Below are 16,571 nucleotides of genomic sequence, written 5' to 3' on the forward strand. Positions count from 1 at the left end.
GTTGTATGTCCATGGACAGGATTTGAAAATGCATCATGTTGAAACCACCCAGCGACTATACTTTTCTTCCCTACCGTGTGGAACTTTCCATTAATGTCTTATAGGCCTTATAAACTTGTGTTTTGATAGTGGAGAACAGGTCAGGGTCAGAATTGAGTACGCCTTCAGTACACATTTCCTAGTGCACACTCCTGGTAAGAACAGTGCTGGAAACAGAAGACTGGGTGAGGCGCATCTTTGGTCTGATGTTAGCAGGCTCTTCTTAACTAACTCAGCACCTGCTGTTGTTTTCCTTCTGCAGGGGAGTAAGGGGCATTATCGGTATCACTGGCAGAGCCACAATGTCAAGCACAGTGGAGTGGATGATATGGTGCTTCTCTCCAAGATCTCAGAAGATTCCATTGTGGAGAACCTCAAGAAGCGATACATGGATGATTACATATTTGTATCCTTTACAGCAGGAACCGGGGGGGGGGGATATTTTCCAGATCCAGAGCTGCATTTCCTTGTTGGCAACCTCCTGGGGCCATGAGTCAGTGGTGGATGCGACCCACAAGTGGCCGTGGGCAGAGCAGTGGATGCGGTGCTTACCTTTTGTACAGAAGGCTGCAGAGGGTTCTTTCTGCGCGCACAGACACCCCCCTTCCATCCAGGCGACTGAGGCCTTATTGAAGTTCAAGGACACATTTCAGCCAGGCAGAAGCTCACCAGGAGGATGGGCCTGGGGTGTGTGTGGGTGTTTGGGCTGAGGAGAGTCCCAGGGGCTGGATAAAGGGGCCTGCAAGGTTGCATGTGGCCCCTGGGACTGAGCTTTCATCTCATGGGTTTTACTGGGTCCATGAAAGCTTGTCATCCCAGTGAGGATTAAACACCCCCCCTTTTCTGTACCTTGTTTCATTCCTCCCTCCAACAGCTTTTAAAGTGAGGAGGATATGGAGAATTTCCCCCTTACTAAATCCTCTCCTCCTGGGGAGGGGGACCCTAACCCAGTGGCAAAGCTGCACGCGTTGCACGCAGAAGGTCCCAACGCTGTTCCAGTTAAAAGGGCTTCACGTTGCCAGTGAGAGGGAGGAGCCTTTCCCTGCCCAAGGTCCAGGGCAGCTTGCGCCAGTCAGAGGAGGCAACACCAGGCTAGCTGGGCAAACAGTCTGACCTGGCATAAAGCAGCTCCCCAAGGGCTCTTTGGGACGAAAGGCGGGATAGACGGTTAATACCTAATGATAAATAATAATCTTTGGGAAGCTGACAGGAGCTGCGCATTTGCTAGGAGGGAGCCTTGGGGGTAGCCGTGGCAAGCGTCCTCCTCCAGCTGACTGCGTGCTGATGGAATCCTAGACATACATGGCACAGCGTGTTTTCACAGGAACATTGGAAGTGCTTTCGGACTGAGCCAGACCCTTGGGCTATCTAATGTTGTCTGACAGAGGCTCTTCAGGGTTTCAGTCAGGAAGTGTTTCTCAGCCTTACTTCAAGACACTAGCAATTGAATCTGGGACCTTCTGCATGCAAACAGTGTGCTCTGCTGCTGAGTTATGACCCTTTACATGTTTGAATAATTTCAGTGTTTTTTCAAGCCATTTCCCTCCTGCTGTCATAATACTAGAAATTGTGGCTAATTAAATTAATCATCAGTTGCTTCCAAACAGGCAGACACACAAAGTGTAGTTAACCTTGTGGAACTCATAGCCACAAGACGTGATAGTGGCTGCCAGTTTAGGCCTGGTCTATGAGGTCTAGTGCAGTGTAGTAGAAGTGTGTGTGTATCTCTGTGTGTGTCTGTGTATAAATATTTACTCTTCCTCCCTGCATATAAAAAGGGTTGGGCTAACACCTTTCTCCTTGTTATGCTAGTTCTTTATTCACAGAGTTTTTAATCTGAGGTAACATACAAAAACAGCCTGCAATCTGAAGTGAAACAGTCCATAACTTACTTTGCTTGCAGGCAAAATCCACGCCTGAGTGGGTCAGAGATATGGAACCTTAAAAAGTGGTTCCTGTGTCTTCAGGCAGCTGCTACACAAGCAGAAGGCCAGCTGGTATAGTAGGGAAGCTGTACCTGTCAACCTTCTGTTTGTCATGGAGGTATGGACCCAAGAGCCTTGTGAGAAAAAAATTGTGGTGGTCTCTACACAACATAATTTTCAGCAGTGTTTTTTTCCTAGCTAAAAGAAAGTAGAATAAAGACAACAAGTGAATGGGAAGAGTCTCTTCTCCCATCCCTGCCAGTCTGTGCCAGGAGAAGCTGCACCTGTTGGATTTTGTTCCATCACGCCCTACCAGGGGTGGAGAGGAAAGAGTGGGCCTGTGCCTGCTGCTCTGCTATGAGAGGCTGGTTCTCATTTGGCTTCTCAATGTCAACCATGTGTTGAGAGGAGGGATGGAAAGATCTGTCAATTTCGGTTCTCTCAGTCTCACTTTTCTAATGTTAAATTCAGTCCTCAACATTTCTGTAGCAATTTGTGATTTTTTTTAAAAAAAAATCTTCATGAGAATTCTCCTCTATTTTAGTGCGAATTTCTCCTCATAAATGCATTTTTGTAGGCAGTGTTGACAAAGGTGCACATTTTCGCAGCCATTTCTCATCACGTCATGCCTTTTTGTTTCACTCATATTCTCATTTTTATCCACACTTCCCCTAACATACGCATTTTTGTAAATGTTTGATTGACAAACTGCATCCCAAAATTCTGATAAATGCGAATTTCGAAGGATGTCTGTGTTTCAGTCCTCATATCATTTTGGAAAGTGCGAATTTGATAAATTCTGCATGAAATGCGAACTGAATCGAAATTCTCACCCATCCGTAGTTGAGAGTGGTGGTTCTGCAGGCTCTGCTCTAGAGGGCCTTTCCTCAAAGATGAAAGTGGGGAAGCTGTGGAGGGACGTGAACGGCCAGGAGCACGCCTCGTTCTGGCTGCCAGTCCTGCTTTCCTGTGAGGAATATCATTGCCTCATGAAAGGGTTCCATTGAAGCAAGACACAATAGGCCGCTATTTTGCTCCTCACTTTCACACTCTCTGGCATAATCTCTGCAGTAATAAAATCCAGTTTTGAGCTACTCAGCAAGATTTAGTCTTTGGGAAGAGGAACACATAGGCTGTGCTTCTCCCCTCCCCTCCGCCCCCAATTGCTGAGTCCTGGCATTTCCCTTGGATGTTCCAGGGCAGAGCCATACGTGTTACATGCATGACTTTGGTTCAAGCAAAGCAGCTTTGGGAGGGGCTGCATCAGAGTGGAAAAGCAGGGGGGGCTTCACTCTGTAGCTCCCCATCTTGATCCAGGGGTACGCAAACACGTCTGGACCGTTGTGAAGATGATAAAGCACTGGATTGTGTGGGTATGTAGACATTGCAATACAGTCATGGCAGATGGAGGGAGACTTAACTATCTCCCCCACACACACACACACTCTCGGGCCCCCTCTCTTGAAGTGGTTGTGCCCCCAATGGAAGCACGCCAGTAAACCTCAGATAAATATCAACCTGCAACATGTGTGTTGTTACACTTTTTTGCATGTACCTTACAGTTCTCCTTTGTGAGGCAGCATTCTTAAGGACTAGGATCTTATTCTAGATGGAGCGCATTTGGGCAATGAGGCTAGTGTGTGTGTGTGTGTGGTGTCAGGCTGCTTGCTTCTCAGGGTGTGGTCCCAATGCGGGTTCAGTTCTGAGAGGAGATCTTTTCATTCCTTGGTGTGAGGGGACCCTGTAGCCATGGCTCTCCGTCTTTGACGATGCCTGCAAAGTGCCGGCACCAATCCGGGCCTCCCTCCTCCGGCTCCCAGGCGGGTTAGGCTTGTACTGGGTTGGCCCTTTTTCTCTGGCTCCCCGTGTCTGTTACAGCCATCTTCTCCCCAAAGCCTGGCATCCCATAATGTCACGCAAACCTGCAAAGATTTGCAAGAGCCAGTGCTCTTCTCCTCATAGCTCATAGCAACACTCCATGCTTTCTTTTCTTCACTCTCCACATCTCCAGGGCTGCCTTTCTCTTTCATCTGGGCTTTTGCTACTGAGCGGCTCAGCGGTCACCTCAGTCAAACATGGGCAAACGTTTTGCAGTGTGCCTCTGAGGGGGAAAGGTTATAATTGAATCATCCCATAAAATATTAACACTGTGAATCAACCAGGTGCCTCAATATCTTTTATGCTAACACAATCAGTTCTTGATTTACCATAAGAGAGTTCCTGGGTGGTGACACAGTTCCTCAGATTGCTTCCAAATGCGGCAGTTTTGCACAATATGAAAATTACGTTTGTTTGCCTTGGTTGGTTTTTTAATTATTATTTGCAGCATGATGTCATCTTGCCATTATTATCCCAAGACAATGGGCTGTTGTATACAGTACTGAGTGCTAATTGTGGCCCGGTTGGGGTTGGGTGTGGGCGGGTGGGTTTTGAATAGCAAAGTGGTAAATGTTGTTATCGCTCATACAGTGCCAGTGAACCAAACACATTATGCATATCCTGATGATAATTTATAGGACTGCAACATTGAATTGCTTGCATGAGTCAGAATCCACTGACAAAGTTCACTTTGAAAGTTAGCTGCAGATGGGGAGCCCTTCCTCTTTTGTGCACAGCGGGGAATCCCTCTTCCAAAATGGTATCCTGTGTGCATCGTCTTAAAAACAAAGCATCTGCTCTGCCCATTTCGATCCCTGGCGTCATCAGCTAAAAGGATGCAGGTGGCAAACGATGGGAAAGAATCCTCTCTGCTGCAGTCCCTTGGTGACTGCTGCCAGTCAGAGCAGAGAGTACTGGGGTAGATGAACAAGGAGTCTGAGACAACTTCATCTGCATTTTTCTTCTTTTCCTGTATGATTGAGCAAAGATTTCTTTAGCTGAGTAACCATTCTTTGAGCTGCTGCGCTGAAATGCATTTACATTCATGTGTTGATTGCAATATGGACACGGCTGACTTTAAAATCCTGTTGATCACCATTGATAACAATGCAGCCGCTCTCATTCCGCAGGCTGATGGAGCTTTTTCCAAACTGCATACATAGCTAAAGATTCCTTTGTCCAGCCTTCTGCAACCTGGTGCCCTTCACATTTTTTGGACTACAATTCCCATCAGCCCCAGCCAGGGTGACCCAATAGTCAGGGTTGTTGGGGGATGTTGGATGACCTCTGGAGGACCACAGGTCCAGGAAGGCTGCTTTAGTCTGTTGGTGCAAGTTTGTTACATCTTAGAGTGTGCAGTGAGCAGGTTCTGCAGTCATGAACACAAGGCGGTTGCCAAGTTCCTGTGCAGGTGGAGGCATTGTAGTTAAACTTCATTAATGGAAGGCCCAGTAAATGTTGCATCATTGCTGAAGCCAGTCAGATGTAGCCCGGATAGGAGCAATCACTGGGAGTCCTATTCTTTTATTTTATTTATTAAATTTGTTAGTAGGTTTTCTACACGCATGTGCACAATCAAAGCAACTTACAGTTCATAAAAGATTAAAATAAAAAATAAAAGATTAAAAAATACAAAAAGTTAAAAACAAAAACAGTACATAAAGCGGTGGAGCAACCCTTCTTAGGAAGCTGCACAACAGAAGCCCTCCAGAAGCCTTCCAAAGTAAAGAACCAAATGCCTGGGAGAAATGTTTCTGCCTGGTGCACAGAGAGGGATGATGATGGCGCCAGGCTTACCTCCCCGGGGAGCATGTTCCACAAATGGGGGGCCACCACTGAGAAGGCCCATTCTTGTGTTGATACTCTCTGCACCTCCTTCGCAGGGGGCACATGAAGAAGGGCCTCCAACGCTGAGCCGGGGTCTGGGTTGGTACATATAGGGAGAGGTGGTGCTTTCATAGGAGGTCCCTATTAAAAAGCAAGTTGTACTTTTTGAATCAGTAAATAAATAGCTTCCATCGTGAAGGCACCCCGAACATTGAGCTCACTGCGGAAGTCTCCTATAGAGAAGTGCCATGTGCAACACAGGAAGGAAGCTCCCGTATACAAGGTCAGGCTCTTGGTTCGAGTCCAGCCTTGTCTCCTGTGACTGACATTGGCTGTTTGGAGCCTCAGGTAGATGTTTCCCATCGAGCTCCCTGGCCCTTTTAACTGGGGTGGGTGGGGCTTGAACCTGGGACTTTCTGCGTGCAAAGCATATGGTTTGTCATTGAGCACTACTCTCTGTGCAGATCAAGAGAGGAAACAAAGGACTGGAGCCTTTTGTTGTTGACTGGTCTCCACTGCAGTAGCCTGAAGTAATGGAAACAGTGTAATTGCCATGTTTTTTCATCCGTACGCTCCCGTTGACTCTCAAGTGAGCTGCTACTAACATTATAAGCCAGTCGGAGAAACAGATGACAGCCTAATTGGGGGAAGAGGTCTTTGTTGAGACATCATGAACCTTGACTGTTCCGAACACAGACGTATATTGGCTCAGTTCTGATCTCGGTGAACCCATTCAAGCAGATGCCATATTTTGGAGAGAAAGAAATTGAAATGTATCAAGGAGCTGTAAGTGACTATTCTCTGCTAACTTATTTTATTCTCAAAAAAAATGTTGAAAGTTTGGTGAGGCCCCACTTAGCTGTGCTGGTTCTTACTCAGCAAGGCTTGTTCTTCTATTATGTTTTAACAACATAATATCAATTTCTCACTACTCCAATGTATCTGTTACTAGAAGTTAGAAACATGCCTGTCATTTTCTGGATACTTTTTTTTTAATGTCTGGTTTCCAGTCCCTTTGAAGAAAAAGGCTAGTGTTATACTCTTTAAAGGGTAGATGGCTGAGAAGTTATTTGCACTGGAGTTTGTTTGTTGTTTTATGTGACCTTTTAAATAACAGTTACATTTATTCACATATTACGTTCTATTTCTATCCCTGTAGGCGCAGTATGAAAATCCACCACATATTTATGCTCTAGCGGATAACATGTACCGAAACATGATCATTGACAGAGAGAACCAGTGTGTCATCATCAGGTAATTAGGAGCTGCCCCTTATCTCCCTTGTTTGCAGAGGTCTAGGGCCCCCCCAAGCCCTTAAATGTAATTAAATGCGCTTAAGCTGCCTTGCTTTTGAAGGGATAGAGTTGTATCTGACTCAGAGTAGACCCAATGAAATAAATGGATTTAAGTTTTTCATGACTAAATTGAGACCATTGGGTCTAATCTGAATATGACTTAGTTCTTGTTGAAGACATAAAGTTATTCACTAATAGGCAAAAAAACCCCAACCCTTGCGGTTTAAGAACGCACCTATAGCCAGCAGATATTTCTGTCAGACTTTAAAAAGCAGGGAAATTGGGCAGCTATAGTGAATGTACCAGCGGAGCATGAGACCTGACCTCCTCTCAGAGATATTGTACTGCCCTATGAATTTGTAAGACTCTTCTCAGTAGCTGACATCCCCCTTTATGCTGATTAGCTCCTAGGGACTTCTGTTGTTGTGGGACAAAGCATTAACAAGAATCTCATTCTCAACCCAGCAGTAAAAAGGGGGGAGGGGTATGGCTGTGACTGTCATGAAGGGATCCTGCACTTCTGAATTGGCCACTACACTACAGCGGCAGTACCTGTTGCGTTAAGGAACGGTGGCTTTTCCAGCTGATATACCAGTATTTTGCGGAAATGGCTTTCACATGGCTGAAACAAACATCTTGCTTTTATCCCTCACCTGTTGTTTACATGTGCACTGTAGTTCCTCCATAATTCCCTGCGTGAGTTAGTGTCTGGACACAGGGGAAAGGAGGAAGGACATGCTGTTTGCTGTGCCTAAGATGGAATACCAGTACAGTTTTCATCAGACATGAGCCTAAAGGGTAGGAATGCATTATATGCTGGGATGCCTGTCATGTGAGCGGCTGCAGCTAGCACAGAACTCCAGCTATTTTCCAGGTTCCTGAGTTTGCAAACAGATTATTTCTGGAATCAGTTATCACGGTAGTGAGCACTAAACATCCACCATATTCCACTAGAATTCCAGAACTAGCTTTTCCATCGTGTGAAAGATAAAATAAAATGCGCAGATTACCAGGTAAGGAATAATCAGAATAACAGAATAAAGTGGGGCATGATGCTGGGGTGAGGAAGATGATCAGATAAGATAAGGGATGACTGGGGGTGAAGGAAGCCTTGGGCTTAATCCCAATGCTTAAAGAGCCTAACCCTGAGCCTGAGCCTGAGCCTGAGCCTGAATGAATGAATGAATGAATTTTTATTACAGTCAAGGACCAGTACAAAATCATCAGCAACAATTTAAACTGTTTTTAAAACTATTTAAAATTGTACAACAATTGCCAGGGCCCAACTATGCAGACATTTGTCTTAACATCATACTATGAATGGTAGTAGCCATGGCACAAAACCTTGCAGCAATATGTGTAATTTGCGGATGATAATCCATTAGCAGGTAACTGGTATAGAATAAGGAATCACGGCCTGGGATCGATTGAATAATAGGGGTTATACTGGAAATGCGGATGTCATGATAATAGGAACAGGACAAGAGTACATGGGTTATTGTCTCAATTTCTCCCATCCCGCACGGGCACAACCGCTCGGTGCGTGGAATTCCACGGAATCTACCCTCAAGCAGAGCTGACGGGAGCACATCAAATCGCCCCATGGTAAATATTTTTCTATATCTAACGTTAGGAAGGTTGCTAAGATATTGCGCAGGTGCAAAACCCCTGGTAGGGATGGTAACGACGGGCTTAAGTGTGGTCAGTGATAAATGGGTTTGAAATTCTATATCCATTATACGTTGGGAAATAGCTGACCATGCTTTAGAATACCCTAGCATAGAGATGGTAGTAAGCGAAAAGCCAAGTGTTGCCAGTTTCCTGATCAGTAGTTTATGCCAGGATGATTGGTCTGTGTCAATAAGTACTAGGGGAGCCAGTCCCACGGGAAGGAACCCCCGTTTTAGCCATAGCTTTGTTTTGAGCTTCCAAATGCGTGTTTCAATGGTAGGCAGGCCGGCTTCCAGTTGTAGGGTGTTATTAGTGACACATGGCGGTATCCTGAAGACGGACCTCAGGAACTTGGTTTGTATGGACTCAAAAGAGACTGATTTAGGAAAGACCAGCGCCTGGGAGCCGTAAAGCATTTGAGAGATGACCTTTGCTACGAAAACTTGAATAGCGGAGAGGATATATTGACCTCCTTAGAATAGAAGAATGACAAAAGTGCCTTCGAGTTTCTCTGAGCGATGGTAATGGCGTTCTTTACATGGAGATGCCATGTTCCCAGGGCATGGAAGGTCACACCCAGGTATCGATATGCGGAGACCTGCTCAATTTTGAGATCGTTAAGATGCCAAATGTGTTTTGTCTTTTTCTTAGTAAACACAATCACTTTTGTCTTGGCGTGATTAATAATTAGCCGATCCTTGACACAGTGATCCGCCAGTGCTCAAAGTAGTTGTCGCAATCCGATGCTTGTCAACGATAGCAATACTGCATCATCTGCATATAGTAGTATCGATAACGTTTTATTGGCGAGAGTCGGTGGGTGTGATGGAATCTGTGCCAGAGAGGTACCAGGGAATTCACATAGAAATTGAATTAAGTAGGGGCTAAAACACAGCCCTGTTTGACGCCATCGTAAATAGGAATTGGTTTAGTCAAGTGACCTATATTATTACATCTGACCCGCAGTCTGGTATTCTCATAAAGGGAGCGTATCAGAGCTAGAAGATGCATGTCTATGTTAGTTGACTCGAACTTTCCCCAGAGTTTAGCTCTGGGTATAAGGTCAAAGGCACTTTTAAAATCAATAAAAGCCGCGTAGAGGGATCCCCCTTTTTTAGTTGAGTATTTCTCTACAAAATGTTGTAAAACTAATATGTGATCCATAGTGAAACGTTCTCCTCTAAACCCAGCTTGTTCAATGGCCAGTATGTTCTCCTGGGCCAGCCAGCTTTGTAATTTGTTGAGCAGGTGAGAAACATATAACTTGCTGACTATATTGAACAAACTGATTGGCCTATAGTTGGCTGGGTCTGATCGAGGGCCCTTTTTATAGATTGGAATTACTGTGGATAAACCCTGGTCTTCAGGGATTTTGGCCGTACGATCAATTGTCGTAAATAGTGCTGCTAAAACAGGAGCCCACCACTCGATATTGAGCCTGAACCTGAGGCTGAGGGGGCTGGAGGAGGACTGCTGGGCTTAAACCTCCTGCAAGGGTGGGGACAATTCCTGGAAAGGGTGGGTCAGTGTAGTCAAATCATTAGTATGATGCTGGGGTGAGGAAGATGATCAGATCAGACAAGGGATGACTGCTTCCCTCTGAGCACAAGAAAACTCCATTTAAGCCTTCTTGGAGAAATTTGTCACTCAGTGTTCCCTCTTAGAGTAGCAGCAGTGGTGGGACTTTGCTGGTGCTGCTGATAGCTGCTTTTCTCTAACCCGACTCCCACTTGCCCCCAATGAGTAGCTGCAAATTAGAGCTCATGGCGTGCCCGTTTGTGGTGTTCCCCTTGTTGTTAAACACATTTTGCCAAAGAGTTCACGATTCTCAAGTACACGGCAGGCCTCTCCACATGCCCAGTTCCCTGCTTTGAACCTATCCTCAGTTCTGGGTGATGACGCTGATCTACAAGTCCTGAGGTAACTGGCTGGCTGATCTCTCTTAAAGACCCTTTGGATTATTGGGCATGAGCCAGTTTCCTTTATTTGCAGCACGGCTAGTGTGGTGCATCAAGGACCGCCTTCTCTTCCTCCTGCTGTTGCTGTGTCATAAACTCCCAAGTACTACTTGCCTTTGAGTCACTAGTGGCCAAGAATTTTGTTTTTCAGAAATCCTTTTGTACTGATCTCTGTATGGGGTAGATATGTTGCTGTGGCAATATATAAAAAGCTGTCTTCAGGGCCCTTTCTCTGCCATGCTCGCTTCTACCCCACGTGCTTGGCCTGGAAGCCTTGTTTTATTTCCAACATGTTATCATTGTGGGTTTTGAGTCTATTTCTGGATTCTAGAGCTTAAAAATAAATGTTCTCTTTACTGGTTACAGGAATTCTCCTTGTGTGTGGCTAGGGACTAGAGAAGAGAAATGGTGACGTGGCTGGAAAGGCAGCTTCTTGTTTTTGTCCAGAAAAATGCATCTTTACTGCAATACTATGACTAAGCGTTCACCTCCATATGGACTTCATGACATTTACCACTTCACTCCCAGGATGACTGTGTTTGAAATATACCTGTCCCCGTCATCCATTAGATTGTTGGCTGTAGACGCAGTTCCTACAGCAGAAGAAATTCTGTTGCATTTTCATTTCATAATATCTTGATGCGAAAGGGCTCATCCCTTTCAGCTATGGGGCGGTATCCAAATGCAATAAATACAATAAATAAATCCCCAGTCCCTAAGTAGTAGGACATTCCAGGGGTGGCCACGGTACAGGGTCTTTTTTCTTGTGATGAGAGAAGTGGGGGTGTTTGTGGTGATAACTTTTTGTAACCTCTGTTTGTTTGCAAATAAACAAGCAGAACATTCTGGAATTAAGCAGAATCCTAAAGCAGGCAGCATAACTGCTAAACCCGGATCAGAAGTTCTACCTTACTGGACACTGAGGAGTTAGATAATGAAGCAGAAAGAGAAGGAACCAGCCTTTTTAAGCAGCAGCAATACTACTACTAGTTATCAAAGTGCTTTTAGATGCATTACGTTATTTACAGCCCTGGAGTCCGTTTCATTATTAACCTCATAGCAGATAGGGGGATGCCCACATTGGGGGCATTTCTGCACCTCCTGCTAATCTGTTTTATTTCTCTGCTGCTTTTATTTATTTGGATGTTGATTTTATCTTATTGTATTTTAAATCTTTTTTTAAAAAAACTGTAAGCCTCCTTGATCGTTTCAATTGAAAGGTAACATACAAACCTTCATTATAAATAGCGCTGAGGGGGGAAGGAGAGGAGGCAGAACCTTTGCATACCTATTGAACAGGCTTGCATGGTTTATTTTATTTTTATTTATTTAAAATATTTCTATCCCGCCCTTCTACCCTGTAACAGGGCACTCAGGGCGGCTTACAAAAATAAAATCAAACATGTACATAATAAAATTGCAAACAATAAAATCACAAAAACATTAAAATAAATTAAAATAAATAAATAAATAAAATTACTAAACAGCAGGGCTCTGTGTGTTTGAATGTTTTGTGCATAGCAAAAGATGTACTGCCGCTGCTAGCTGGGTAGCCTGAGCAGTACCAGGAGCAATTGTCCAGTGCAGCTTTAGGAGCACAGGAACCTGCCTTGTGCGAAAGGTCAGACCATTGGTCCTATCTAGCCGAATACTGTCTATACAATTGGCTTCAGACAAGGGCTGTTTTCAGCCCTATCTCAAGATGCCCTATCTCAAGAGTCTGAGCCTGGGGCTTTCCACCTTTTCCGTGGGCCAGCAGGCTTGAGAGCCTCTACCTTCCCGGCATAGTCGTGGTGCGTGTGCTTTTACAGGCAAGGAGTGGGAACCTAGGAAACTTCCCAGATTCAAATGCCAGTGTATATGATCACTGGTTCTGCCTTTGCATATAGCAAGATAGGGAGCTTCCCTGTACTGAGAGATCAGTTAAGAACATAAGAACATAAGAAGAGCCTGCTGGATCAGGCCAGTGGCCCATCTAGTCCAGCATCCTGTTCTCACAGTGGCCTACCAGGTGCCTGGGGGAAGCCCGCAAGCAGGACCCGAGTGCAAGAACACTCTCCCCTCCTGAGGCTTCCGGCAACTGGTTTTCAGAAGCATGCTGCCTCTGACTAGGGTGGCAGAGCACAGCCATCATGGCTAGTAGCCGCTGATAGCCCTGTCCTCCATGAATTTGTCTAATCTTCTTTTAAAGCCGTCCAAGCTGGTGGCCATTACTGCATCTTGTGGGAGCAAATTCCATAGTTTAACTATGCGCTGAGTAAAGAAGTACTTCCTTTTGTCTGTCCTGAATCTTCCAACATTCAGCTTCTTTAAATGTCCACGAGTTCTAGTATTATGAGAGAGGGAGAAAAACTTTTCTCTATCCACTTTCTCAATGCCATGCATAATTTTATACACTTCTATCATGTCTCCTCTGACCCGCCTTTTCTCTAAACTAAAAAGCCCCAAATGCTGCAACCTTTCCTCGTAAGGGAGTCGCTCCATCCCCTTGATCATTCTGGTTGCCCTCTTCTGAACCTTTTCCAACTCTAGAATATCCTTTTTGAGATGAGGCGACCAGAACTGTACACAGTATTCCAAATGCGGCCACACCATAGATTTATACAATGGCATTATGATATCGGCTGTTTTATTTTCAATACCTTTCCTAATTATTGCTAGCATGGAATTTGCCTTTTTCACAGCTGCCGCACACTGGGTCGACATTTTCATCGTGCTGTCCACTACAACCCCGAGGTCTCTCTCCTGGTCGGTCACCTCCAGACCCCATGAGCGTATATGTGAAATTCAGATTTTTTGCTCCAATATGCATAATTTTACACTTGTTTATATTGAATTGCATTTGCCATTTTTCTGCCCATTCACTCAGTTTGGAGAGATCTTTTTGGAGCTCTTCACAATCCTTCTTTGTTTTAACAACCCTGAACAATTTAGTGTCGTCAGCAAACTTGGCCACTTCACTGCTCACTCCTAATTCTAGGTCATTAATGAACAAGTTGAAAAGTACAGGTCCCAATACCGATCCTTGAGGGACTCCACTTTCTACAGCCCTCCATTGGGAGAACTGTCCGTTTATTCCTACTCTCTGCTTTCTGCTTCTTAACCGATTTCTTATCCACAAGAGGACCTTGTTGAGGATCATGGTTAGGGACAGTGCTCTGATGCTTATGTCTGGCTTGCAGGCTTTTCATCACGGGCATCTCTTTGGCCACAGTGAGAATAGGATGCTGGACTAGATGGGCCTTCAGTCTGATCCAGAGATCTCCTCTTAGTTTTTTTGCTATTTCATTTTTATTGATTTTACAAACTGAACCAATTCCATTACAAATACATCTACTGAAATTTGGAAGAGAGCTCCTCTTATGTTCTTAAATTCAGATAGTTCAGAGGAGGGCGATGAGGATGATCAGAGGACTGGAAACAAAGCCCTGTGAGGAGAGACTGGCAGAACTGGGCATGTTTAGCCTTGAGAAGAGAAGACTGAGGGGAGATATGAGAGCACTCTTCAAGTACATGAAAGGTTGTCACACAGAGGAGGGCCAGGATCTCTTCTCAATCATCCCAGAGTGCAGGACACGGAATAATGGGCTCAAGTTGCAGGAAGCCAGATTTCAGCTGAACATCAGGAAAATCTTCCTAACTGTTAGAGCGGTATGACAATGGAACCAATGACCTACGAATGTGGTGGGCTGTCCAACCCTGGAGGCCTTCAAGAGGCAGCTGGACAGCCATCTGTCGGATATGCTTTAATTTGGATTCTTGCACTGAGCAAGCAGTTGGACTCGATGGCCTTATAGGCCCCTTCCAACTCTATGATTCTGCTGTGGATTGAAATGTATATTATTAACCTACATATTAGGTTAATAATATTAATAATATATAGGTTTCTCTTTTTTGTTTTAAATGCCCACTGAAATGAGGGAAACTGCAGTACTGAAAACAAATGTTCCCTTTCCAACCTTGTCATTGCTCTTATATTGCCCAACCCTTTTTCTTTGCAGTATTTGGTCACTGTATATGGGAACACTTAATAGAGGCATCAAAATAGAACTCCCTGAAATGGATGTGGAGTACATAATGTTTCTCCCTTTCTTGCTTGCTGCTTCTCCTTTAGTGGCCTTGCATCACTCATATCTGCTTTGTTTTCTAAACGGAAGATGCATGTTTTTGCAGAATACTTCTGGCGGGAGATCCCTAAAGAGGGATGGAATTAGAAAACAGAGTGCATTTTTCTACTTACTTATTGGAAAAGTAATGGAAGAGAGAGGAGCTGATGAACAACCACTCTAGAAAAATGGCCACAGTTCCCTTGAGGGATTTCACAAATATTTAAGAAGGGCCCAGGAGAAGTCAGACCATCAGGAACAGGACTCAGTTCTAGTTATTACATAAATATTCTACTGTTGTCCTGCATAGTTTTATAGTTTATATATTGAGCACGTATATCAGTCTCCAGATTAATAAAACTGTAAAAACTAGAATAAAAAACATTGTGTGCAGATCTAAAGCAGATCAGATATAATGTGGGCTTGCGTGCTTCCTTGTGCCATCATGCACGGAGATTAGAAACCTCTGTTCCTGGTTTCCAGCTAACACTTGTTTGCCATTGCATCCAGATCTGGGAAACGATGGCTTGCCTGCAAATCAAGATTATGAACTCAGTGTGAATGGTGATTTTCAATCTAGGATTATGGACAAACTATGCACAAACCATAGTTCTCTGGATTGGGATGAAATGGCAAGTTAGAAGGGCTGCTATAAAGCAAGAGAGGAAACTTGAGGCTGTTCATATTTGTAATGCCAAATCATTCATTTGAGGTCTTTGCCTTGGATGGCTTCACATATAAACTACTTTTAATTTTTTTCCTAGTGGTGAAAGTGGTGCCGGGAAGACCGTAGCAGCCAAGTACATTATGAGTTACATCTCCAAAATATCAGGAGGAGGGCCCAAAGTGCAGGTGAGTGGACACTGTTGGGAGGGGAAGTGCCAGTGTAGGGTGACTCATCAATGCTACGCCGTTTTGTGTGACTTGGGCCCGTGTACTTCCCATTGATTGTGAGCGGATGTTGTCCCCTTCTAACTGACTGCTGTGTGGCTTCTTCATATGCTCAGTGGGTTAACCTGAGGCTGAAACAAATGCTCCCCCGTCCCCCGAGCTGCTTTACTAAGCCACTCCCACTTTCTTTCCCTTGGGGCCCCCCACCCAAGGCTGCAGCTTTCTGCTTCACCTGGGAAGGCCCCACCCTGTCAGCACTGATGGCTCAGTGGATCCTCCATGTTTGGGGGCAGTATAATATCTGAATTCGCCATCTCTGTTATCTTTTCAGTGCCTGTTGAAGACTTTCCTCTTTCAACAAGCCTTTTAAGTTAAGACCTATCCCAGTCTGCGTCTGTGTTGGAATTGCTTTTAATAATGCTTTTTAAAAAACATTTTTTCCCTAAACAATATGTTTTTTAATCCTTTTTATTTAAGATGTTTTTAAAGCTTTTTTAAAGAATGTTTTTAAAGTTGTTTTGTTTTAATGTATTTTAAGGCCTGTTTTTATGATGTTTTAAAGTGTTTTTACTGCTTTTGTTTGCCGCCCTGGGCTCCTGCTGGGAGGAAGGGTGGGATATAAATAAAATAAAATAAAATAAAATAAATCAATTCCAGTGCTGGGGGCAAGCACCACATTGCCCCAGCCCCTGCTTTTTAGGTGCATTTGTCCGGCTGCTGTTAGAAACAGAATGCCGGGAAAGTGCCTGTTCCAAGCAAGGAGCCAAACCAAAATCGTTGGAAGTGAGGTCAGGGCTCCAGACTTCTCCTTTTACCTGTATTGCTCCTGCAATGCGGAGCCAGTTTCAGAGAAAGCAAAGCAGGGAGGCCGACAGTCAGATGACTTGTCCGAGGTGGCAGGATGGGACCAGGCAGGGGATGGGGGCTTGATCTCCCGGTCGGCTGACTTGCTGAAAAAGTTTCCAATCCATCCAGGTCTGC

At 44.6% G+C, this 16,571-nt stretch overlaps 1 protein-coding gene across 4 annotated transcripts in view; it reads left to right on the forward strand.

The window, feature by feature from the left end:
- The window catches only part of MYO1E (myosin IE), a 128,584-nt gene that overhangs the window by 46,133 nt on the left and 65,880 nt on the right, over nucleotides 1-16,571 (forward strand). For all 4 annotated transcript variants that reach the window (XM_061596019.1, XM_061596021.1, XM_061596022.1 and 1 more), the window contains exons 2-5: nucleotides 302-445; nucleotides 6,366-6,455; nucleotides 6,829-6,923; nucleotides 15,464-15,551. In XM_061596019.1, coding sequence (XP_061452003.1) covers nucleotides 302-445; nucleotides 6,366-6,455; nucleotides 6,829-6,923; nucleotides 15,464-15,551 — 417 coding nt within the window. The remainder of the gene's footprint in view (nucleotides 1-301; nucleotides 446-6,365; nucleotides 6,456-6,828; nucleotides 6,924-15,463; nucleotides 15,552-16,571) is intronic.

This window comes from Rhineura floridana, chromosome 14, assembly GCF_030035675.1.
Source record: "Rhineura floridana isolate rRhiFlo1 chromosome 14, rRhiFlo1.hap2, whole genome shotgun sequence".
NCBI classification, from domain to species: Eukaryota; Metazoa; Chordata; class Lepidosauria; order Squamata; family Rhineuridae; genus Rhineura; species Rhineura floridana.